The sequence below is a fragment of the Triturus cristatus genome, chromosome 3_2, assembly GCF_964204655.1.
Source record: "Triturus cristatus chromosome 3_2, aTriCri1.1, whole genome shotgun sequence".
In the NCBI taxonomy this organism is placed as follows: Eukaryota; Metazoa; Chordata; class Amphibia; order Caudata; family Salamandridae; genus Triturus; species Triturus cristatus.
In genome coordinates, this window is record NC_140584.1 from 146,252,637 (window position 1) to 146,278,792 (window position 26,156).

The following is a 26,156-nucleotide window of genomic DNA, read 5'->3' on the forward strand; positions in this document are numbered from 1 at the left end:
TGCGTTGGGTGGGTCGAAAACGGCGCTTGAACTCCTTTTTCTTCTCCAAGCCCACGGCTTTGAGAGTGTCCAGCTCAGTTTTCATGCGCCCCATCTCCTCATCCGTGTGAGTGCCGAAGAGGGAGTTGCCAGAGAACGGGAGGTTTAAAATCCGTTGCTGTGCGTCTGGCTTGAGCCCTGTCAGACGCAACCAGGACGACCTCCTGGCGCAGACGCCGTGTGTATAAGAGTGGGCTGAGATTAGCGCACCATCCGCCGCTGTGCTAATCGACTGATTAGCCACCAGTGCCCCTTCAGTAACAATCTCCTCAAAGTCCTTTTGGTCCTCCTTGGGCAGCTTGGATTTGAAACGTTCCATCGAATCCCAGAGGGCCCTATCGTACCTGCCCAGAAGCGCCGCCGCGCTGGAGATCTTGAGGGCTGCCGCCGCCGAAGAGCAGGTCCTGCGTCCCCATGAGTCCTGGGTTCTGCTCTCCTTGTCTGGAGGGACGGAGGAGGAGGCAGACGCCGTCTGACCCTTCCTGGCAGCTGCCACTATGACGGAGTCCGCAGGTGGGTCTGTCTTTACAAAGACGGGGTCAGAGGTAGCTGGCTTGTATTTTTTTTGGATACGAGCCGGAACGGCTTTGACAGTCGCCGGGGTGAGAAAAGTGTCCATGACTGGTTCCATGATTCCTGGGACCAAAGGCAGCAGCGGACGAGAGGCAGACTTTTGGTGAAGTGTTTCAAAAATCACCGAGGTTGTGACTTGGGGGACTGACATCTCAATCCCCAGCTTCAGTGCTCCCCGCTGCAACACTTCCTGGTAGGTGTTGATGTCGTCTACGGGAGAGACCCTGGACACTGGGCTGTCCGTGAGCGTGGGAGAATAGTTTCTGATGGAGGACTTGGAGGACGAGGAAGAGGACGATGATGGAGTCCTTTTGCGCTTCCGGTGATGATCACGCGCCCTTGACCCAGGTGAACGCTCCTCCCGTCTGGGGGAGCGCGATCTGCGTCGCCTGTAGTCCGGAGATCTCGGACGTGCTGGCCTGGGGGGACTAGCTCTGTCCACAGCCGCCACCAGGCGTTGCAGCGGAGAATCATGCACTGGGCTGATGTATTCCCGCATCCTCCTTGTAGGTCCTGAGTCTAGCCAATGATGTGCTGGTAGTAGCCATCTGGGCGACAGAGTAACGGTCTGAGTCTGAGGAGAAGACCTACGGGGTTGAGCTGCAGGTTCTCGTGGCTTTGCTGGTCGTGGAGAGGCCTCTGAGTGGGAGGAGGAGTGGCGAGAAGCCGACTCCGTAACCAGGACCACCGACTTGTCTGAGGCCTGTCTCGACGTCGAGCGCGGTCTTGACGACGATCCGTGGTGTCCTCTCCTGTCTCGCTGGGACTCTCTCGACGTCGAACGCCGTCTCGACGTGGACCGGCGGCCATGTTCCGTGGGCGAAGCCTGCCGCCTCGACGTCGAGCGGCGATGTGAAGCCGACGACGGAGGCTCTCTCTCCCTCGACGCCGGACGCCGCGGGGACGCCGGCGGAGATGCCACTCTCGACGTCGATACCGATGCCAACCTCGACGCCGAACGCCGCTTGGAGGACGACGGCGGAGGATCCTGCTGCTTCGACGTCGAACGTCGATGAAGCCTCGACGACGGTGGGGATGGTGCCCTCGACGACGGAGGGGTGACACTCCTCGACGCCGGTCGTCGCCTGGTTGACGACGGCGGAGGGTCCCTGCTCCTCGACGCCGATCGACGTCGAGATGTCGACGGCGGAGGGTCCCTGCTCCTCGACGCCGAACGCCGCTGGGTTGGCGACGGCGGAGGCTCTCTGCTCCTCGACGCCGATCGTCGCCGGGTTGACGACGGCGGAGGCTCTCTGCTCCTCGACGCCGATCGTCGCCTGGTTGACGACGGCGGAGGTTCCCTGCTTCTCGACGCCGATCGTCGCCGGGTTGACGACGGCGGAGGGGGGGTGTCTCTCGACGCCGAACGTCGCCGGGTTGACGACGGCGGAGAGGATCTGGATCTCGACGCCGCTCTGGATCTCGACGCCGATCGTCGCCGAGTTGACGATGGCGGTCTGGACTTCGACGTCGACGTCGTACCTGCTCTCGACGGCGAGCCCGCTGTCGAGAACTTCTTTTTCGAAATATGACCTACCGGAACATCTTTTCCCAGCGCCGAGCCCGACGCTGAGGCGGAAGGACGAGAGGACTTGCTTCTAGATGATTTTTTATGCCTCTTGGAGCCCTTCCTCACCGGAGATCGGCCTCTAGATGGTTGTGCCAGGCCATAAGCGCGACTTCGCTCTCTGTCCTTCAAAGTTCTTTTGGACAGGCCCTGGCAGTGAGGACATGTGCTGGAATCATGGTCCTCCGGCAGACACAGGATACAGACCCTGTGAGAGTCAGTCGCGGCCTTTTTCTTGCCACAGGCAGGGCAAGGATCGAAAAGAGAAGGCATTTTAAGTGGAAAAAATGCCCAAAAAAGCCTAAAAAAAGGCAGCCTCTTACTGACTTAGCTGTGAAACGTCGAAGTAAGGGAAAAAGAATTGAAAAAATAGTCAATATTTTCTGACAAACTCAGAAAAAAAGTGGAGCTCTGTTGCCAGGATCCTTCTAGAAGGAGCCGGAAAGAACAACTGACCTAACTGTCACCCCTGAGGCATGATGGGAAGGTGGGGGTCAGGTGTGCCTTAAAGGCACGGTGTCAGTTTTTACTATACAGCTATGAGTTAGCTTTTCAGTCTTTTTAGACTGGGTATTTGCAATGCAGCCTGGGAGCATCCTATGCTTTCAGTGTTTTTCTAAGAATTTCTGCTGTTTTCTAAGCATTAAAACAGTTTCCAAACAAGTTATAATGTTGTTTCTCATGTTTATAATGCTATTTTTCTAATGTGTAGTGGAAATTCCTTACAGCATGATTCAGCTCTAGGGTGTTAGGGGCTGCATTTGCTTGTGTATACATATAGGTATATATGTATGGATATGTATATGTGGGGCACATATAATATACTGTTTCCGGGATCCCGCACATGGGCGGGAATATTCTAATGCTTATGACTATTGATGAGGATCCCCTGGAAGAGAATTTATATTTCTAGTTAATCCTTGTGGTAGTTGCTTTATGTTGCTGGCTTTGAGAATGCACCTTTGGCACTGCTGCAGAATATAAGGCTTTACAGCAAACAATATAAGCAAAGAATATAAAGCAGCATATGATGGATGTTCCTATTTAGTGGAATTCACGTTTCCATTAAGAAACAGAAGGCCTCTAACTCTGCTTCAATTTGAACTCGATGTGTATTTGCAGCACACTTGATTACCCCACAACAGAGCAATATATTGTTTTGGGATGATGGCCTGGAAGAGTACATAACCTCCTCCTGAGGACAGGGGCATCTTAAGGATTTGGGGGGCCCTGGGCCAAACATATTTTGGGGGCCCCTGTTCAGGACACCTTTGAATTTATGATCTAATTTGAGCCCCTGTTTCCCACGCAGTTTCTGCTTCCTCAGCTGCGCTAGCGCTTCAGTTTGCATCATAGGCATTAGCCTATATATTCCCGATGTAAATGGACATGTGCAGCTTACAGGTGTAGGATTCAGGGTTTCCTGCCCTGCTACTACATTTTTAATACTTTTTAAATTGTATATGTGTGGCTGAATTACTCTGTGCTTTTTAACAATTTCTTCTACCTATGCGCCCTTGCACTTTACTTGATTCTGCTTGCCAACACCTCCTTAGCTGCTCCGATTCGTATTTCGGTTTTCCTCCAGTCCTGGTCCGCTGCTGCTAATATGCCGATAGTGTGGAGGGCTGGGGCTACTATCGGGCTACTCACTTCCGCCCACGCAGTTTCCACTTCCTCAGCTGTGCTAGCGATCCAGTTTGCATCATAGGCATCAGCCTATATATTCCCGATGCAAACGGATGTGCGCAGCTGATAGCTGTAGGATTTGGTGTTTCCTGCCCTGCTACTAGGTTTTTATTACTTTTTAAATTGTATATGTCTGGCTGAATTACTCTGTACTTTTTAACAATTTCTCCTACCTATGCGCACTTGCACTTTACTTGATTCTGCTTGCCTACACCTCCTTAGCTGCTTCGATTCGCATCTCGCTTTTCCTCCAGTCCTGGTCCGCCGCGGCTTATACGCCGATTGTGGAGGGCTGGGGCTACTATCGGGCTCCTCACTTATGCCTATGCAGTTTCCGCTTCCTCAGCTGCGTTGGCGATCCATTTTGCATCATAGGCATTAGCCTATATATTCCCGATGCAAACGTACGCGCTAAGTGGACGTGCACAGCTGGCGCGCTGCTGGCGCCAAAGGTAAGCCTGTCTGCGCCCGGAGGCGTTCGGCGCCGGCCATGCTGCCCAGTTCCCCTCCGGTGAGTTTCTTCCACTATATTGCAATAGGGATAAAACTGCTTAGCCTTAGGCGGCTACCATTATGTCACTGTACAGCCGCTGATCCGTGGTTGGAGGTAGACTTTCGATGCAATAAGTGCAACTGGACTCTCAGCCCAGGAAACTCGCACCCAATATCCTCCCACGCAACAACAAGTGTAAAAACAATAAGAAAACAGAGGACTTAAAGGCCACCCTTTTAAATTGTCGCTCTATACAAAAGCATGAACCATAAATTTATGGCCTACTTTTAGACTAACAGTCTGATCTTTTATTTCTCACTGCCATCCCTACGGGTTATAACATTCTTAGGAGGGACCGATTGAATGGGAAGGAGGGAGGTGTTGCCATAATTTACAATAAAAAACGAGGATGCTTAGGCTTCTTCTGTACATTATCCCCCCACCATAGCATAGCTGGATTTCTGATTTACAGACCTCCCAGTGCTATTGGAAATGTTATTACTACGCTTAATACAGCCACGACCTCCCTGGCCTTAAAATACAACAACTGCCTCATTGTGGAATATTTCAATATACATATGGACAATGGAAGAGACCCTCAAACAATTTCCTTGTTGGAGGCGCTGCAGGCCTGCAACATATTTCCATCTGTTTCTTTGGCCACCCATGAGAAGGGCCATACCCTAGACCAAATCGTTCACAACTTTGACATATCAGTAAGCCTACCTCTTCCCATTACCTGGTCTGACCACCTCCTATTAAAATTCGTCATTCCCAACTCTGCCACAGCCCCTTGAGCTAACACAGGGCAGAGAGTCTCTAATTACAGGACGTTTCATAAAATATCCATCCCGATGTTAGCAGACGCCCTCGGTCGTTCCTCACCAGAGCTGTCTGGCTGCCCCGACTCGGACGCCCTCTCAATAGATTCATGGCTCCGAACCAACATTGATGCAGTGGTACTGGTTGTTTGCTGCTCCTCAAAGAGGTCAGCCCCACCAGCTCCATGGTTTAACGATTCCCTTAGATCTCGCAACAGAAATTGTGGAACAATTGAACGAGAATGGCGTAAATCCTATCTACCTGAGGACAGGAAGGTGTATAAAGACACCTTAAATGCTCATTACATTCTCGTGAAGGCAGCCAAGAAAAACCTCTTTCAAACCAAGATAGAAAATGCCCCAAATAAGAGGAAGAAAATCTTTAGCATAGTTAAATCCTTTACTGCCCTGAGAGCCGGCACAAAGGAAGGGCCATGCACTGAAGAATGGTCTAAGTAAATAGTTGATTTCTTCCACAAAAAGATCTCCATGATCCAACAAGCCTTCACTAACATCTCAGAGGAAGAACTGACCTTCTACCTTAGTTCTAATAGCAAATTTCACCTCTTGGATCCTCCATCTTTACTAGCTTTCCCTGAGTTTCAGCTTGAAGAGTCACTGACCCCTCTCCAAAGCATTAAGTCTGGCTCTCCTACTGACCCATGTCCAGGGAATATCTTGAACCTATTAGCTCCCACCATAAACCCCACAGTAAACCAGCTCTTTAATGCTTCTCTCTCCTCAGGCAACATGCAGAAATTATGGAAGAATGCTAAGATTCTTCAACTGATAAAAAAGGCTAACGCCAAACCGACGGACCCTGCCAACTACAGGCCAATCTCCCTTCTTCTGACCCTCTCCAGAGTACTAGAGAAGCATGTAAACAAGGCCCTCCAAAAACACATTGAAGATTGGAAGCTCCTTCATGAGTCCCAATCCGGTTTTAGGGCTAACTACAGTATGAAGTCCGCTCTGCTGGAAGTGACTGAATTTCTCAAGGGTAAGCTGGACCAGGGAGGCAAGACTGTTCTGATATTGCTCGATACGTAGGCGGCCTTCGATATGGTCCTACATGAGAGGCTCCTGGAGAGACTTGCTAACATCAGTCTGGAGGGGGACCGCCTTAACATGGATGTCATCCTTCTTGGCAAATAGATCTCAAGACATTTGGCTCCCCCCTTTCTCATCCTCAGTTCCGGCCATGAATGTAGGTGTCCCTCAGGGCTCCATTCTCAGTCCTACCCTTTTTAATATATATCTATCCCCCTTGCATTTCTGGTAGAGGAAGAGGGCGCCAAAATTGTTTCCTATGCTGATGAGACTCAGCTGATTTTTACGTGTGAAAAAGGAACCGACTTTGACAGGGCAATGATTAGGTCTTGCCTCACAAAGGTTTTTAACTGGCTTAAAATCAATCAGCTGAAGTGCAATCCTGACAAAACTGAAGTTGTTTTCTTTGGTAATCCATAAACGCCTGACTGGAGCGCTTGGTGGCCAAAAGATCTGCCGCCCCCGCCCGCTGAAAAGGAGAAAGTCAAAAATGTAGAAATTGTCATAGACAAGACACTCTCCATGTGCTTTCAAATTCAAAATCTAGATGGCACTTGCTTTGGCACACTCTGGATGCTATTCAAAACTCCTGCCACTGTTACCGCTTGAGAGCAGAAAGATCGTGGTGCAGACTCTGGTGACATCAAAGCTTGACTATGTCAACAGCTTGTACCTCTGTCTTCCCAAATCCCTTATCCAGCGCCTACAAGTGGTACAATACGCGGCGGCCAGTGCCATCCTGAGACCTAAACCCAGATCTAGTATGACCCCTATTCTTAAGTCTCTCCGCATAAAAGAACGGATCGGCTTCAAAGCGATGACCATCTTCTTTATAGCTTTCCATGGCTTAGGAGCCGGCTACATAAATAAGCGCGTTAATCGCTACACAACAGCTAGACCCCTGAATTCTTCCAATGCCAACCTGGCCATCATGCCTAAAATATGCAGTGCCCGCATTGGAGGCAGATCCCACGGCTTTCTAGGCCCAAAATTGTGGAATAGCCTTCCTGAGTCTCTGAGACTAACCACAGACCTACTCTCTTTCATGAAAGAACTTAAAAACCTGGCTTTTTGATAACTGATGGGTCTTTTACGCATGTTTTCCTCCCACTGTCACGCGCCAGGACTCTCTAGTCTGAGTAGCTGTGCGCTTTATTAAATACACTATTTCATTAGGCCCCTGACAGTGCAAAGGAACACTCGTCCAAATTCTAAGGGCCTTATTTATGAGACCTTGCTTCACTTTTATGCAGCCAATGCGTCACTTTTTGTGCCGCACCGGCAGCATAAAAAATGTGCCATGATGCGCCCTATTTACAAAGTGACGCATCTAGGCAGATGCTTCACTTTGTAAACCCCTGCACCGCATTATACCTGCGCCAGGCATAATGTATGCAGGGTGGGTGTTGCCCCGCAAAATGCCTCGTAGAAGTGGCGCATTGAAATCTATGAGAACTCAGTGCGCCACTTCTAGGACGCCATTGCGTCAATATCTTACACCTGCCACACAGCAGGCATAAGACTGAGGCAGGCCCTTTCACATGGGGCTTGCCCAATGTGAAAGGACACATTGCTGGAGTTGCGTCTATTTTCAGACACACCCCAGCAATGCATCACTTTTGCGCATACAGATTCGTCAGAAATACTGACATATCTGTAACTCCTTGCGAAATGATGCGTCATACAGTAAATATGACACATCCGTCATGTCGCAACGAGGGCGCACTAAGAATTGACGCATCCCTGTTTTCACACAGCGATGCATCACTTCTCATAAATAAGGCCCTGAATGTGTTTACATCTAATATTCAGGGATAGTTATTTGTGTTTTCAAAATTGTAACACAGCAGCAGCTCACCAATATTCCTGCAAATAATCTCTGTGACGCCCTCCCATTTCTTATATGTTGGCCTTGTTTTGATCTAAAATAAACGTTTTTTATGTATATATTGCATGAAACATAAACACAAAATTTCTCTGCAAAATGGCTGTACTAGACACTCACACATCAGGTACATAAGAAATAAATGAATGGAAAACAGAATTTAAAACAAACTGTTTAGGAAATATTCAAGGTCATTAGGGAAAAACTCTGGAAAATGGAGCTGACTGTCAGGGGGCCCCCTGAAAGGCTGGGGCCCTGGGCCAGAGCCCACTTTGCCCCTGCATTAAAACGTCTCTGCCTGAGGAGATTCAGCATCAATACCGTGCCATATTTCCTCCTCTTCTGAAAGTTAATTGGTAATATGACCCTCTACAACCCATGTAAAATCTAAGGTGAGCTCTGTATATGTATTAATCTGGCTCTGTATGTCCCCTGAGTTATCTCTGTCTCTTGCCGCCAAAGACTTAGTTAATGTATACAAGATTTATGCGTCCTCGAATTAATGCTTTTTCTTCATGAGATTGCCACCTGTTGTGCGGACTGCCTTCTTCCGCCTCAATGACACATGATGGCTTTGTAGACTTGCTGCTCCTTAAGGTAGGTATCTTGTTTCTCTTCTGAGGACGAGGACCTTTTTCCCCATTTCAAATGATTCATCCTTGTAAGTTGAAAAGATGCCCTTAAGCAACTCCTTTCCAGTGGCCCTCTGTTTGTGACTGGTAGTGTGGGCTTTTACGGCAGCCTACTCAACTGACTGATTTTTCGATGTCAAAGGATTGCTTATGTGAGATTTATATTTTTCAGACTGGTTTTTGACTTTCCTAGTTTCTGGGAACACTTAAGTGCTTCCTCTTTTGACTGCATTAGATGCTCTTTTATTGACCGTACTGCAGGCTTAAGATCTTTTGTATTTTTCAGAAGAATTTACTCAAACAGATTTCTTTTGTTTCTAAATTATATTCAGATTGTTCTCCGAGGTCTAATCCAAGTGATTTCCCTTCTGAGGAAAATATAATCTGATTTGCTTAGTGTTGCAATAATCGTGGGATACTTTTCTTCAAAATTCTCTATTTAGTTAATAACTTTAATCTTCTTTCTTGGCAGCTCTTGCAATATACCTCCAAACTGATCAGTAGAAAAAAATAAAACCGTGATCACATATTGGGGCACTTGCAGTTAGCGTCATAGTCAGTCATAATTAACTCAGCCTATAGTAATGCTCAAGAAAATGGTTTTTAAACTTAGAAACACTTCAGTAAAAAACTAACAGATGGAATAATGCCCGGCATGTAAATCTATATGAAATTCACACTGCTAAGCTATTCATCTGAAAGATTCACAGAGGTGGATGATCCTAAAAAAGTAAGATCCAAAGCAGAAGTACCAGGTGGAGATTGCACAGGCCACTAGATCTGCTCTGCTTTAGACGCTAACTGTACCATATGTTAAAAACAAGGGGCTACAGAGACTGAGCAGTTGCCAATGGAGAAGAAAGCTTTGAAAATAATATGAGGTCTTTGGACTGGCATCATAGATGTATTAGAAGCTAAAAAACATGAGCAACTTTGGTGTGAAAAACGGTCAAAATTCAATTCCATTTTAAAGAAAACCCTTCACCCCAACTGCTAGTACTCACCAGCAATGTCCTGTCCAAGATAGGAGCACCAGCGGTTCCTCATAACTTCAATGGCATCCAGGTCGTCTTTGGAGAGGTCACAGTTCACGATCAGCTGCATGGAGGGGATAATCAGCTCATTCATGATGCAGACAGCCTCTGACACATGGTCTTCCTGGCCACTTTCAAACAGTGATGCAGCAGTATCATTCAACTCCTAGTGGCATAAGCAGAAAGTGAGCAATTACCAAACACTTGAAGATGGACCATGCGCTTTCCTGTAGCTCTTTGGAAATACCAATAATTCAATTCTTAATGTGGTTTGTGAGCTGCTCAATAATTATTAGTACTCGTCATGAGATAAACTGACACTGGACTTGACAACACACTATATTACCAACATATAATCGCACATGACAGAGTAAGTGGACCTGAGAAAACTGAATTTGTAACTTTCAGGCCACAAAGGAATTTCTTAATTGGAGGTGTCATTATAGTGAAAGTTCTTACTTAATGAAAAAAGGAACAAAATATGAAATTGTTCCAGCTCCTTAATCCAACGTAGGCCCATCAGAGAAGTATTTTGTTCACACAAGAAAAAAAAATGGAGCTGTTGTATGATAAAGCAATGTACAAGTGCACTGCTCTGCATATGATCCAGGGTTAAAACAGAACCCCATGGTTTAAATACTTTGAAGTACAACAAAACTTTAGAGAACTGCATGTTACATAAAATAAATCATTTTTCTCATACAGGAAACCACTCGCCAGAGATACATACTGCACTGATGGACTTGATCAGCAAGATAAACAAGCATTGGTAAATCCAATATGTCTAACCTATAATAGATCTATTGGCTTTGCCAATGCCTTTTAGCCATGTTGTACAACAGTGTGGCTGTTGCTCAATATGGCTAATGGTATCGGCATGACGTGGAGTGGCATAGAGTGGACTGGCATAGAGTGGAGTAGCGTAGAGAGGCACAGGGTAGAGTGGCATAGGGCAGAGAGCACAGGGTAGAGGGGAGCAACGATGAGTAGAGTGGAGTAGAATGGTATAGAGTGGAGCGGCATAGAATGGTGTGGCGTAGAGTGAAGTGGGGTGGTGAAGAATATAGTAGGATGAAGTGGTGTATAATGGAGTAGAGTGGTATAGAAAGGAGTGGAGCATAGTGGAGTAAAAGTGTCGGAGAGTGCCACAGAGCTGAGTAGTGTTAGACGGCGACCTCAGAGGAGCCTGGAAGGAGGTCCTGACTACCCTGAGACCCACCCTCGAAGTATCGTAGCCGGGCACTGGCGGGAGACTCCCCAGGGGGAGGAATCTCGTATCTAGGATCGTACTTCTGGCACCACACGACACGGAGTGACCACACCGGGTATTCTTAGAAATCAATCTTTATCAAGTAGGTTATCACTGCAAATATGTACAAGGTGAGCACGGGCTCAATGAGTCTCGGAAGGGGTAGGGGGTAGCGGGCACGCGGGCCCGGGGTGGCCGAAAGGAGGGAGGCCATGGACGGGGACGTCCGGGTCGGGTGCGTGTGTCCTGGTGGGGAGGGTCGGCTGGGTCGTGTGCTTGGGGCTGCAGGTACCAGGTTGCGGTGGTGCGGGGGCACGTAGGGCCATACTACGAGGCCGGGTCCAACAAGTAGCATACAGTGAAGTGGCATTAAGTGGCATAGAGTGGCCTAGAACATGGAGTAGCACAGAGTGACTAGCCATTGAGTGAAGTGGCATAGAGGTAAAAAAAGTGGCATAGGGTGACTTAGAGTGGAGTGGCAAACAATGGAATGACAGAGTGGAGTGGCATGGAGATGTGTGGGGTAAAGTGGAGTGGTATGGCATAGAGTGGCATGGAGAAGAGTGGAGTGGCATGAAGTAGAGTAGCGTGGCATAAAGTGGAGTTGCACAGTGAATAGTGGCGTAGAGTAGCATTGAGTAGAGTACAGTGGCTTAGAATGGCAGGGAGCTGAGTGGCATGAGTAGAGTGGCATGGAGTAAGTGGCGTGGACTAAAGTAGTTTAGAGTAGAGTGGTGAGTGGCGTAGAGTAGAGTGGATTAGTGTTACAGTGGAGCGATGTAAAATGGCGTAGAGTGGCCTAGCGTAGAATGATGAAGTAGAGTTGAGCAGAATGCCAAAGTAAAGTGACGCAGAATGCCAAAGTAAAGTGGCGTAGAAAGTCAAAGCAGAGTGGCAGATAATGGAGTAGAGTGGCATGGAGTAGGGTGAAGGTAGAGTGACGTAGAGTGGAATGGCATAAAATAGGATACAGTGGGGTTTGCATGGAGTGGCGTGGCAGAGAGTGGAGTGACAGAGAGTGGAGTGACAGAGAGTGGCAGAGAGTGGTGTGGTGCGGCAGAGAGTGGAGTGGCATGGCAGCGATAGGCATGAAGTGGCACTGTGCGGCATTGAGTGGAGTGGCACTGTGAGGGGTACCATTATGCGGTACGGAAAGTTGCCACTTAATTGCCCTATACCACTTCAAAGCCTGGTCAGGGCAAGTAAGTGCTACATAAATGTAATTTTAATACAATATGTTATCCATTATCACAACTTATGATCTGTGTAAACATCTGGGGCCGTATTACACATTATCATTGTTTGCGCCCGGCACACCTTTCAAAACGTGCGCCAGGAGAAAACAATGAAAATAGATCAAATTATGATGTATGCTCTGCCTTCAGGGCAGCCGCTATCTTACGCTGCCCTGGGGGCAGCGCATTCATGTGAAAACATTGAGCAGCTGCTCCGTGTTTTCACAATGCAGGCGGCACCCACCGGCACTTTCAAAGGGGATTAGAGATCCCCTTGCAGACGGGTGCAGTCAGCGACTGCACCCTCCTGCAAAGGGATGTCTGAGGGGTCCATGGGACCCCCTTTACCCCTGTAGAGGGCTGATCTCAGGGGGCACTCTGACAGTGTGCCACCTTTTAATTATGAACTGTCAGTGCGCCTCCTGAGGGTTTCTTTGACTCTGCGCCCGCGTCTGTACTATGGTGCAGGCGCCGAGTCAAAGGAATTCACTCATTTGCACAGGACACGACGCTATGCAAATGAGGGAACACCCTTTGAAGGCAGTGCTGGCGCTTTAAGTGCGCCAGCACTATTGGTATTATAGAAGGGGATGCACAAGCGGCTGCGCCCCCTTCTATAATACCAAAGTGCCCCGGGGGCACGCAAAGCAGACGTAAAGCCCATTGCACCCCTGGAGCACCTTCTGTAATACAGCGCGTAATGCGTTTGATCCGATGCAGGAGCTTGTTAGAATGTATAACGCTTCTGCGAGAGCTGGTTTGTTTACAAATAAATGTCTTTTAGACCAGGAGGTGCGAGTGGGCGAAAGAGTACTATATATCATACTGGTTGTGGATAAAGGAACTGGAGCTAGGTGACGGCAGTGAAAGAAATAGTACCTAAATCACAGCGTGATTAGCGACGGACACTAATTAAGTTTAATCAATCTGTGCTTGGTCAATGCTCCACAGATAGAAAACGAAGTAATGTACAGCATGTGCAGGTCAATTAGGAGGCAGCATACAAGAGTGACAATTAAGCCAACGAATAGTAAGCAATGGGCGGGCTCCAAGCCCTCCAAACCCTTTATTGTAAACGATACCCATTGCAAGTACAGTGCAGGTGCTCTGCAGGTGAGACATTAAAAGTGTAATTTAGACAAAAAGCATGACTAGTTTTATATGCAAGAACTCATTTCTATTTTGTTTTTAGTTTATTAAAAACTTCAGTTCTATCATTGTTAATACAAAATCAAAAATAAACTGTTAGCTTCAATCATTTTATCAATTACTTGAGTAATATAGTAACACGGCCCATAGAAAAATATAGAAATAATGAAATAAATATGAAGAAAACTGTATCTTGCTGTAGAGCACAGACTTACTTCTGGCTCAAAGAAAAAAAAAATATATTGCTCAAGTCAATCACTTATATAATTCCGATTAGATAATCCAAGCTCATTAAACATCTTGTGTGAAAGCTAAAGGTTAAGGTACAACAAGTTTCTTGTGGAAGGAGAAAAATAATAGACAACGCAGGTTCTGGACTAAATACAAGCCTACACACTTTTCCAGAAAACCAGCAAAGAATGCCCTGTACACGTTTGGAATGTCGGTTTTATACACCTCTTAGAAGTTTGTCTGTGGGCTTCCTAGAGGGAGAGGGCAGATATTAACTTCAAAGAGGAATGCAATTCATCATGACAAGATACCATGCTTCATCAGCACCCAGAACAGGGGATCTATGAACATCAGGACAATGAGCAGATGTATCGACCAGTACACAAAATGCATTACAGTGTCCTATAGCAGAGTATGCTCTGAAGAACACTGAAATAACATGCATATGGTGAGGTAGCATCTTTCATAAGACTCCCTGACACACCTTCTAGGGTGTTTAAAGTCTATTATACAAAGTAGCATGAAGACTTGTATGAAGCAGAGAGAGGTAGAACTCAAAATCCATTTCAGAGCTAGAAAATAATGCAATTATTTGTCAAAGAAATAGAATCAGATTTGCTAGAAATCCTAGCCCTTCTTTTCAGGCACCATATATTTAAGCAAGTGTAGTTCTTGTATTGACAGGCACTGAGAGATCTTAAAGTTAAGCAAGCACTTACCAAGAGACACTTTCTTCTGTACAATGCAATGAGCGACTGCTCAACACCTCGGCTTTGCCCCTGCTGAAGCAGGGTGCTGTTACTCTGGTAAGCATAAACCAAGTATGTGAGAGCCTCCTGGCATCTGAAAAAACAGTGGATACTCGGTCTTTAAAAGTTCATTACTATCTTAGGTGTTCCATATTTCATTCTCAGTAATAGTAATCACAGATTTTGTGTGAACAATTTCATAAATATCATGCCAAATTCAATACATACAATTAATCTTTTACATAATACCACATACTATACCCAATTTCACATAAATACAGAGAATAACTCCTCAACATATACAGCCAAGACATGTTGTTTTACAAAGAGGCGAGATAATAAAAACTTCAAGCCTAAAAATCTTATAGCAATGATAACGTAATAGAGCATAATAGAAATCTAGACTTCCCTAATCATTTCAGCTAACAAAAACAAACACCATCATCTTACCCATGTGAGCGGCCAAACCCAATAAGCAGGTGCCCATAACAACTGTAAACTTTGAATCCGGATGATAGAAGGGACGCCCCTTTGAGAGGATAGCGTCATTCATAAACCAACCGGGGTCAGCAAGGACTCAGTGGAGGATCTCTCCACCAGTAAAGACATTTTTCTGATGCTAAAATCACAGAGATTTCGCAGGAGAGACCTCATATGCCACAGAGTGTGTGGCATCAAGCCCAAAAGGTGGCAAACCTTCAAAACTGGAACAGGAGCAAGAGTCCTAAACAAGGGATCTCACCTTGAATGTCCAGTATCATCCAAGACAGAGGAAAACACTCATGGGTTTGGTGTCTAGGATTAGTCTAAGAATGGCCAACCAAAATGGGAAGAGGCAGGAATTGTGCTGGCTGATGAAGAACCTCAGCCGATGAAACATAGCCAGATAGATCGATACAAGAGTGGGGCAACCCTCTTTCAGCAGCCAATCATCCAAGGAGAGAAATAAATGGGCTTCTAAATAGCTGAGGTCAGCCAGTCCCTTGGTGAAGACCCATGAAGCAGTCCAAAGGGTACTGTCAAAATATGTAGTGTTGGGACCCCACAGAGTAGATCTGAGAAGATTGCCAGATTGAAATTGGCATCTTCGAGATCCAGAGACACAATCCAACCCTGAACATTCAGGGTGATTGACAACCTGATTTGGATCGCAGTTTGAATTTATCCAGAAGAACAAATACGTTCAAGGTTCTCAAGTTCAAGGTGGCTGTCCCTGGGGAACAAGTATAGAGAATAAAAACCCTGTGACTCTCCTCAATGGGCACCGCTTCTATTGCTCTTTCGTGCATCTCAGGAGCAGTTTGTGAAGGACAGCTGTTCCAGATGAATGGTCAAAAAATAAGACAGCAAAACCCTTGCAGACAAACGAAGCACCCAGAAATTCATAGTGGTAGATTAGATTCTCAACAGCTCAGAAAATGGGAAAGTCCCCCAGCTCCCCTAACATAAGTTGATAGTCTGAGGAAGAGTAAATCAAAGTGGTACTGAGGTTGCAGAATCACGTGAAGGGGGAACTGGAGGTCCTGCCATTGACATTCTGTAGATCTACCTCTCCCACAAAGAAAGCCCCAAAATTTCTATGGGTACTGCACCCATTGGGGTGGCTGCCACTGGTGGGAAGGTAGGCCCCTGAAAAAGCCACATAAGTTGCAGTCCTGCTAATGGACTTGTTTACGCAAAGGATAGTCTCACAGAGCAGGTTGTAGCATGGCTGTTTCTTGACGTCCTTCAAAAAGGGGTCAGCTTTCTCGCTGAAAAGTCTTGCACGATCAAAGAGTATATACATTAGGATATCTGATCCACAAGATTAGGGAACCCAGAAGGGGGCCCTAAAAGGGTAGAGAGGTCCTCACTGAAGAGGTTGGAAGGGATACGCCCTCCTTATTGTATACAAAACCAAAAACAAACTAGTATCCTCTCTGGTTCCTACAGGAAAAATATAGGGGGAAGGAACACCAAGGGTTTTCATGCCAGTCATTCGCCAAACCACATTTGTGGGTGGAAAAGAAAAGAGACCCTTTTCTTAATATACCCTCACTCACTCTAGCAGTGACATGCTTCATCATCAGATTCCCCCCAACTCCTAAAGGTCAGGGTGGGCTCAACCATATTCCAGGGAGCACTTGTGATAACTTGGTGTATGGGGGCGTAACTTCAAAAATAAAATTCCTCTCCCACTCCTAAAGTGTCCTTTATTCGCGGAGTGGGAGGGAAGGTTAAGAGAAATAGTAGGGCTAAAGGATGTAATGGTCCTATGACTGTAGACTAGAACACCAACATGTTTCAGCCCTTCCTAGTGGCCTACAAAAGGTCCTGGGCTTTCATCAGGGTGGGATGCAATGAAGTCACTTCCCCTGAAGACGTGAGTGAAGTTTTTTGGGGAAAAGTCTAATAGTTGCCGCTGTTTTCAAGAGGAATTACCCCACATCAACAGGGCATCTGCTCCCAACTGGGGCATGAGAGGGAGGCCTTGTAGTCACACATACATCAAAGGTCCATCCCTGCGGAGCAGAGAACACAGTAGGTCTCTCCAACTCTGCAAATAAAGGATACTTTAGGAGTGGGGGAGGAATTTTATTTTGAAAGTTACACCCCCATACACCTAGTCTTCACAAGTGCTCCCTGGAATATGGTTGAGCCCACCCCAAGCTTAAGGAGTTGTGGTGAACCCGATGATGAAGCATGTCACTACTAGAGTGAGTGAGGGTTATATTAAGAAAAGGTTCTCTTTCCCTATACATTAGGATAGCCTGGACTTCTTCAACAAATCCAGTGAAGTGCATCCAGTTATATCAGAGAAAAGTGGGAGATCTATTTCAATTTTAGACACTATCCAAATAATAAAGGAATCAAAGGTAAGGGGAAATAGTACACACACAAGTTTTCAAGTCAGTAAATCACACATGCTGCATAAACAAAGACATGCCAATGTTCAGGAGATGCCTAGGAAGATGGTTATGGATACTTCACAAGAGTTCTATGTGGGATGACCTTATAACATTGTGGCAGTATCCCAGATTTCTCACTATGGGTGTAATTCTCAGTTAAGAGGCAGGGGGTGGAGACTATTGACATATAAATATACACAGAGGGATTCTACTTTTATAGTCTGAATTTTCCCTCGGACTTATTCCGACCACTGTTCCTGCCTCACCACTGATCAGTATGTTGCTAGGTCCCTATCTGCATTCACCCAAGTCCATATCCTATCTAAAAAATGCTCTAAAGAAACTGCATCAGGCAATTAAATGTAAAACTTTATACAGAGTGTGCCGGCACACAATAATAACCATTTTAAGTAGCTTCTTTGGGAAATGTCAACATGTTTCACTGCCTTCATAATATTTCAGATTCATCAGAACTTAAAACTGCTAGGACTTGAATAAGTTACTTACCTTAGGTTACTCTCTTTCTAGTGGATGCTCTATCTAAATGCTGACTGTGTCCCTAAAGCATATCTCCCCAGGCTTTATCCTGAACATTCTTCAGGATAGCCCCAGAGCGCAAGTAGATGGCTCCAAGTCAGAACCGTTCAGGCTTAAAAGTGCCCGCATATACTTGCCACTCAAACGCGCTGTTGAACAAGTTCATTACCTTCGGTAATGCTCTATCTAGTAGACCCTTTAACGGCAAATAACTAACCCTGTGCATAGTCCCCGGGCAGCACTTTCGAACTCAACAGCAGTACCCCTGCATGCTTGTAGGTAGCCCTTTGTGGCTCTGCACCAACCTCACTCAGGAAGTGACAAACTGGGAATCATATAAATGGTACCCAATGTGCACTAACATCAGTTTCTTCTACCTACCGAAACTGGTCCTAGGATGCTTGTTTCTAGTCCAGAAAGGACCTGGCCTGGTAGTTCGGGCTGGACTGTCCCCATGGGGAACAGGGTCAAGACTAATTTGCATATGGCTGGTTCTAAACCGGATTGCATGGGGAGCAAAAAAACGATGGATTTAGGCCCAGATCTCTGTACTGTGGTGAATGCATGATATTGTTCAGCATTATGTCCATCAATTGTTCTTTTTGCAACATAAAAAGAGGTCACTACTTTTGGCAGAAGAGCAGCTCGAGGCCTTAACACCAGTTTATTTGTAAAAACAGCTGTGTAAGGCAGCTGGACCGAGTGCCTGAAGTACACTCCAATGAGCCGATGGAATCCTGATGAAGAAAAAAAAACTTTTCAGGGTCAAAAGGCACAGGAGAAAACTATGCATCGGCTCAAAAGGGATAAAATTAAAAAGGTGAGAACTAAATTCAGCATCATAGAGGGGTTCGGAAAAAAGTATGTGTTGCAAACCATTAAGAAATCTCATCACAAGTGAACTGATCAAAGAGGGCTGATGCAGCAATCAGAAAAATGGCGCAACAGCACACAAATAGCTTTTAACATAGCCCACTGCAAGTTCCTTGCTGGGCCAAACATGGAAGTAAGAACACCACTTCTGACAGCCTGGCAAAAGTGTTGGCACTGTGCATTCTAAGAGGTGGCAAAAAGATCATGCCAGGGCTCTCCCTTATTGGTGGAAGACAACCTGCACTGCCTTTCGGTGGAGCTGCATTTGTGATCCACAAATGGTAGCCATCAGAGTTTGTTCGTCCTTATGTTTAAAGACCCAGCCAGTTGATGTAAGATGAGGGAGAGGCCCTGACAATTCATCCGCACCCAGAGGCGGAGGGCTCCCTATCTCATGGTCCATGATCCCATTCCACCTTGCTTGAGGCAATTCCAAATAACTGTGTTGCTGTCCCTGAGGACTTGAACCAGCCTTCCCTTCATGGACAGGAGGATGGCCTTCAACGGCAAGTAAATGTCCTGTAACTCTAGAAGGTTGATATGAGGCAGGTGTCCACTGGAGCCCAGATTCCTTTGGTCTCAAATCTACCAGATGACCTCACCAACCCAGCAGGGATGTGTCCTTTTTTACCTTTAGCTCAGGGCTGGGTAGAGAGAGGGATCTGCTGCTGGTAGATTTGCCCTCGAGGAAGCAGCCACCACCACAGATCTTTTGTAATCTCTTCCAGCACGTAGATGAAATAAGACAGGTTCTTCTGGTGCTGGGCCGAGACTTCAGATCGGATTGTAGAGTCAGACTGTGCCACCAGACATGGTAGACTAGCAGAATGCAGGAGACTAGTAGGCCAAGATGCCTCAGAGCCATCTCACAGAGACACAGGACTGAGGCTGAAATATCAGGATCATAGCCTGAATGTCCTGGGTTTGTTGTTCCAGGGAAAAAGGCCTGAAAGTGATCATCCAAGATGGCTCCAATGAAAGGGATCCTCTGTGAAGGAGTCAGGTCGACTTTGGCACATTGACTGTTATCCCCAGCCATATAAGGAGGTTTGCCTTCGTCTGGAGGTGGCCCATGATCGACTGAGGCGCATCTGCCTTCAACCGTCAGTTGACATAGGGGAAGTCTCATAACCCCAAACTCCGAAGGTACGCTGTGACCAACTCCATCACCTTTATGAAAACTGGAGGGGTACAGGTGAGGTGTAAAGGGAGCACAGGAATCAGAAAATGCTTGTGACCCACCATGAACCACAGGTGGCACGTATGGGTCTGCAGGACAGGGATAAAGAAATAAGAATCCATTTAGTCTCCTGGTTCCAAGACAGATAGAACCTGGGTTAGCATGGGTATCTTAAATTTGTTCACCTGCAGGAAGAAATTAAGAGATCAAAGATCTGAACTAATGCAAAGGCATCTACTCTTCTTCAGCATTAGGAAATAAAAGTAGTAACACTCAGTTCTGATCTCTAGGGATCCTTTCCCCCGAAAGAGTCTTAACATCCCGCAGCAGAATAGGAAATCTGTCCTCCACAAGCCGTTCTGATGATGGTGGCAGGATAAAAAGGAACGAATGGCAAGGCACCGCCCCACTGGCATATCTGCAGGACCCACCTGTCAGATGTTATGGCTTGCCACCCATGGAGAAAATGAGTGATCCAGTCTCTCACTGGGTGGTTGTATGCCACCTAAATCAGCTTGGAGGCTTCTGCTGGGGGCTGGCGAGGGTCACGGTGAGCCTGGAATTGTCAGTTGGGCTCACTACTCCAACACCCAAAGGGCTGGGGTGTCTGTTGGTACCTGGAAAGGGGTAAAGTTGTTATGGATTCTGCCTTGTGGGTGTTGAGGGACCAAGTCATCACGCAGTGGATTTATTCGGTTTGAAGTGCTCAAGGGTGGAGTTGGCCTTTTCGACAATACAGATTTATTTTCGCTTGAATCAACTGAGAGTCAAAATCCTACATGCGGGGCAGTAAGAACTAATATCCTTAATTTCCTTAAAAAAGTAGTATCCGATCCCACTCAAAACATACTGGTAGTACTTGATATCAATGCACTGCATACCCACATTCTCCTGAAGGTTACTCTTAATGCTGCTGAACGGATGTTATCTAAAGCAGAGTGGTTTCATAACATAACTCTTGCATTTGAGCTAAAATGCATTGAATTGACTCATGGCTCAACCAGGAGCAAGTATTTATGTGGTCAATCTGGGAGAAGGTTCTGTACATTGACAATAATACATACAAAGAAAACATAAAAGTGCCCAAATGATTTACTGAGGATTTGCATGTCTCTAAGAAAATCATGCAGTGTAAATATACAGCTGACCTGTTGATGTCTGTAAAAGTTAATTATTATTGTGCCATAGTGCCAGGCCTAACCCAATACTTCTGATACTACTCACCAGCATTGGCCAGCATCTTGCCAAATTTCTGTCAGGGATCAATTGTTCATTTTTGAAGGAGCTATAAATTCAAAATGGATTGAAATGTGGTGCATTTTAACACTCCTGTTAATCTCCTTGTATTTAGAGGACTTCCATAAATACGGGTCATCCGCAAGGAATTTTCCACAAAATGTTTTAACTGCTCATGTTAACGTACTCATCTGTGCAGACCATTTTGTTATCCAAAACCACACACCAATGGAATTTCAATGCTCATCAGGCCCCATTGACGTTTACTATGACACAGTGCTCCAAGTGTAAATATAAATAACATTCATGTAAATATAGATAAAATGAAGGTAGTGGTATTTGGATGGAAAATGATGACCTCAAAATGGCAGTCAAGGAAATACCATCTACGGATGGTGGTAAATTATCATTGCGTGGGCTTAGTTTTATTGCTCCCTAACATGAAACAGTAATTGGATAACATTGTATACATAGCTTGGACTTGTTATGGCAGGGTAGCCTCACCTCAACAATGTTCATGGAATATTTCAGTTACTTCATTAAGAAAGGTTTTACATGAGTACAATAGTTATCACTGAAATTGCAAGACTACCCCTCGTTGGATGGTAAACAGTTAACTTTGAATTGTTTCCTTTACAGGACAAATGTCCGGCAGTAACTTTTGCTCAATGAAAAGTAAAGGACGCATATTTTGATTGAACATTTTACAGCATATTTTTTAATAACTCCTATTCATAAATAAGACCCAAGATTGAGCACATCTGTTTGATGAAGCTTATAGGGGTACCTATTTGTTTATGACATATGGGATAAGAACGACTTTGTCCTACTCCAAAAACAGTTATTAATACTACTAATTTAAAAAGGGGAACACCAAGTTTTAAGAATAGTGTGTGATCTGAGGCATCTGAGAAAGGAGAAAGTAATTGACTTAAGTTAAACAAATAACTTGAGCAGGGAGAAAGAGTTGCACTCTGACCCATATCTGAGAAACCTTTCATTTAACACACAAATGAGTCAGCCACTTACAAAAAATTGGAAAAAGTGAGTAGATGATTAATGGTGGACTGTGCAAGTCAAACAAACTCCAAAAAATAAAACATCTTCTTCATCCAGTTGCATGCGTGCTGGGAATGTCACATACATGACACTTTTTGTTATTTTCACTGGCAAGATTTGTAGTAGCTTTTACTAATGAATTATTTGAAAAAGTGTGTCCAGTATGTTTTAAATGATAGTTTAAAACGTTTGTCTTGTTTGATGTGTGGGTACAGTATTTAAATGGACATGTTTAATAAAGTGGTTACTGTATAAAAATAGGAGCACTCTAGAATAGATGGATTAAAGGGTTGCAAGAGAGGTACTGGCAGAGGTTACGAAAAGAAAGAAGGGATTACATTAGGTTTAGTGAGTAGGACATTCAGATATATGGGGTCTCTTGAGATGGTGTCAACAAATGTTAATGGAAATAGAAAAACAACAAAGCCAGTCTTAATCGTTGAGAAAATGAATGGAATATTTGAAGATAGACTCAGCATGAGATAACCTGGCAGGAACAGACAGTAACACACCTGAACACCTTTTTGGGAACATAACATTATTTCACCAGAAGTCTGAAAGACTTTTCCAAAAGCATTACACTAATTAGATGAACATGCTTGCTAAAGTAGCTAAAACAATGTTTCCGGCCCACCAGCAGTAGTGCTCAATATGCGATCGGCCTTTTCAGAAAAATCATATATGCATTTTTTTTAAAGCTTTGGGTTCACATACTTTCCATTCTGGTAGAGTTCTAGGCCAGTGAGAAGATAAACTGAAACTTTCCGAAACAGGCTGTAGTCTTCATGCCACTTCTGTTTAGATGGAGAGAAAAGAACAAAGGAGATGAACTGTGTTTGGTAAGTCTAGTAATTGGGTGAACATATTTCAAAACGTTGTACTGGTTCTCTCATGGAGAAATTAAACTGCACTATAACAAAGAAAATGAAGAAAAATCTTGACTACGGTAAATGGAAAAAACTAAATTAACCTGACAAGCACAAATACATAATCTGTATGCATTATTCCCCTATTACCTAAACCATTAAAAAACAATAAATGTCAGACATTTTAATCTACAAGTCCCCAGTTTCCAATGTATTTTACATCTGTCTGCTTAGATGTGTAATACTTTTCTTTTAATACCCTTTCAGTGTGATAATGTCCAACGTTAATTAATAGGATTGTCAATTCATTTGTAGTGTTTACCAGTAATAAATCTCCAAATTTGTGTCAAATAGAAAGCATGTACCAAAAACAAGACTTGAACCAGTTTAGCCTCCAACTCCTCAAACAAATTTTCTTATATTTAGAGCTCAAAATGCCAAAACACATGGGGCACACACTAATGGAGTTAGAGCACCTTCTATGTATCAAAAAAGTTGCATTTTAGTGCACATACAGGTTTCGAGGACAATTAGTCAATAAGTATTAGATAGGGAAGATTTTGCGTCGTGTTACGCAAAATCCTGACATTTACGCAGCCAATTATGTATACCATTTTGTTTGATATGTGTTCTATGCCACTACACATCAATACCTTCAACTCGCTTTGTGAATTCTGCAAGAAGCTGAATAGAGGCCTCTTTGTCTAATCCTTCCTGCCCTTGGCAGGCTAGCCACACACACCTGCACAGCACCAATTTACCCCCACGGGTGACAGTGCACTTTAAAAATATACTTACAAATCAAAAACAAATATCTCAAATAGAAACCAGAGAAAAAACAGACTGTATCATGATATTTTATCCACATCAAGCAGAGAGAGACCACAACACAATGAAATGAAATTTTTTCCAGACAATGTACAGTCTGTGCTACATTGGCAAGCATAACACAACTGCCAATAATGTGGCTTACTTAACATTGTCCTGATTTTCTTTTTTTTTCAGTCGATATTACAGAGCGTTAATTTGATCAACTAATAATTCCTAAGGGAAGAAATGGTAGGAGGCTCACCTTATATTCTTCCATGTCCATATCTTCTGGCCCAATCTCTCGCAACTTTGCTCGTGCAACCCTCATGATACTTATTGATCTGTTCAATAATGCAAAATGTAATATGAGCGAGGATCTCGTTATTACATGACATATTCTGGACATGGAACAAAACAATTATTGACCACCACCAGAAAGCAGAATCTTCAACACCCCACTAGGACGGAGACCCAGTATAAACAATTATTTCATAGTATCGTTTTTTTAAAAATCTGCGACTTTTCTTCACAAGAGAAATGGAACTTCGTGTTAAGGATATGCTCTTTAGAAAGCAGTCTTTATTCAAGCCTACCAGGGTCATACCTTACAATATTTTTAGACATAACAAAGGGTTCACCAGTTAAGTGGTTTCTTCTCTGGTAGTCGATCTAAAAACAACAAACATGCAACAGCTTCTAAACTGAATCAAGTTAGAAACAAACAAAAATATGGAAAATACTACATGACCAACACCTGCCATTTATATAAAAAGTACATAAGATTTAGATGTAATATCAATTGTATTAATCAAAAAGCATGCCTTTTCTCTTTTCTTGAAATCCTGAGACCAACTGTTTATTTATCATAAAACTTTGCCATGCCCTAGCCACTTCTTGGTTTTTCTTGTGTTGCTTTTTGATCTACATTTCCCTCCTCCTAGTGCACAACCTCACATCCACCTGGCTCCGCTTATCAGCAATGACTCCAGTGAAACAACCAGTTTGTACCTGCAGAACAGCTTATGAAAGAGACTAACATCTCTGCACTCTCAACTGCTTGCACTCTTGAATCAATCACTCATAACATGTAGTTGCTGTAGAAGGGAAAATATGCCATGGAACAGGACTTAAATAATTGAGATTTTTTTATCCCGACAATACTGCTTTTTCCTTTATGAAGGATTATGACTGTCAACACAAAGGATGCTGGTAAGCATCCCTGTCTATTTTCTAGGGATATTATTTGAAAGTTGAAACAAAGGCAATTGTGAGGAGGAGAGGAGTAGTAGCACTGGAATGCTAATGGCTTCCAATGCATTCTGTGGGAGTAGGCATCCAGTCTACATGGCAGGTCTTTGGTCTTTATCTTCATGGATTCTGTTCCTTCCACCAGCCTTCAGATGTAGTTCAGAGTCAGGTAAGGATAGATGTTTGAATCTCTTTTCAGCTTTCTTAGATCATGGTTTCTCTGCACACAATTATGTATTAGGGATCCTTAATATTTAGCTTATGCTGGGTAGGAAAGGTAGAGTAGGTATAGAAAACAAAGGGATTTGCATTTAAAAGGAAAACAGGCAAGGAAGGGACTATTTTGTCCTTTATGTGTGAAGGGTTCCATCTCTGGAATCAACTTGTATTGCCACATTTATTCTATTAATCGGTTTGGCTAAATAGTTACTTTTTTAATGGTTTTCTGAACCTGAGGTAATTTGTAACGGCATTAAGGGTTGTATTAAGAGTGTTCCAGAGCATCTGGGTTGGCACTGTGAAAGAGGCCTGCCCATTATACCTTTGAAGCCTCTATTTCTGTTGACAGATCATGTGCAGTTGGTCAATAAGCATTCACCAGCAGATACATAGGTGGGGCCAGTTTCTTCAAGTACCTGGAGTCATTGTTGGGGTGGGCTTTTATGTGATGCACAGGAGTTTGAATTTAAATTTCAGGTCCTTTCGGGACAATTTAGAATTTAAAAGCACATTTTGTGTGACTATGCATTGCAAATTTAAGCTCAGCGTGGACCATCATTTTGCATGCCTTTAAGCCTGTTGATGAGGCTTTTGGGAATAAGTGTTGAAAAAATTGCAATAATCAAGGCAAGCCATAAACAGGCCAGGTCTGTCAATAGTCTATGTCAATGATGTTCTTGTGAGCATTAAAGAATCATTCTGAAAACGGAAAGGTGAAAGTTATTCCGTGGCAAATTTTCTGTGCCCATGCTACTCACAAGTTATTATGGACAGAACACTTAAGCTATGCACATCCATATGTGATACACTCATCCAGTCCATTGTTTTTTTCTTTGCATGCTTG

The 26,156-nt window shown here is 44.5% G+C and overlaps 1 protein-coding gene across 8 annotated transcripts in view; it reads right to left on the bottom strand.

Moving 5' to 3' along the window:
- The window catches only part of USP28 (ubiquitin specific peptidase 28), a 407,198-nt gene that overhangs the window by 22,725 nt on the left and 358,317 nt on the right, over window positions 1-26,156 (bottom strand). For all 8 annotated transcript variants that reach the window (XM_085647372.1, XM_085647371.1, XM_085647370.1 and 5 more), the window contains 4 exons: window positions 24,108-24,186; window positions 22,884-22,963; window positions 14,367-14,490; window positions 9,754-9,949 (listed from right to left, as the gene is read on the bottom strand). In XM_085647372.1, coding sequence (XP_085503498.1) covers window positions 9,754-9,949; window positions 14,367-14,490; window positions 22,884-22,963; window positions 24,108-24,186 — 479 coding nt within the window. The remainder of the gene's footprint in view (window positions 1-9,753; window positions 9,950-14,366; window positions 14,491-22,883; window positions 22,964-24,107; window positions 24,187-26,156) is intronic.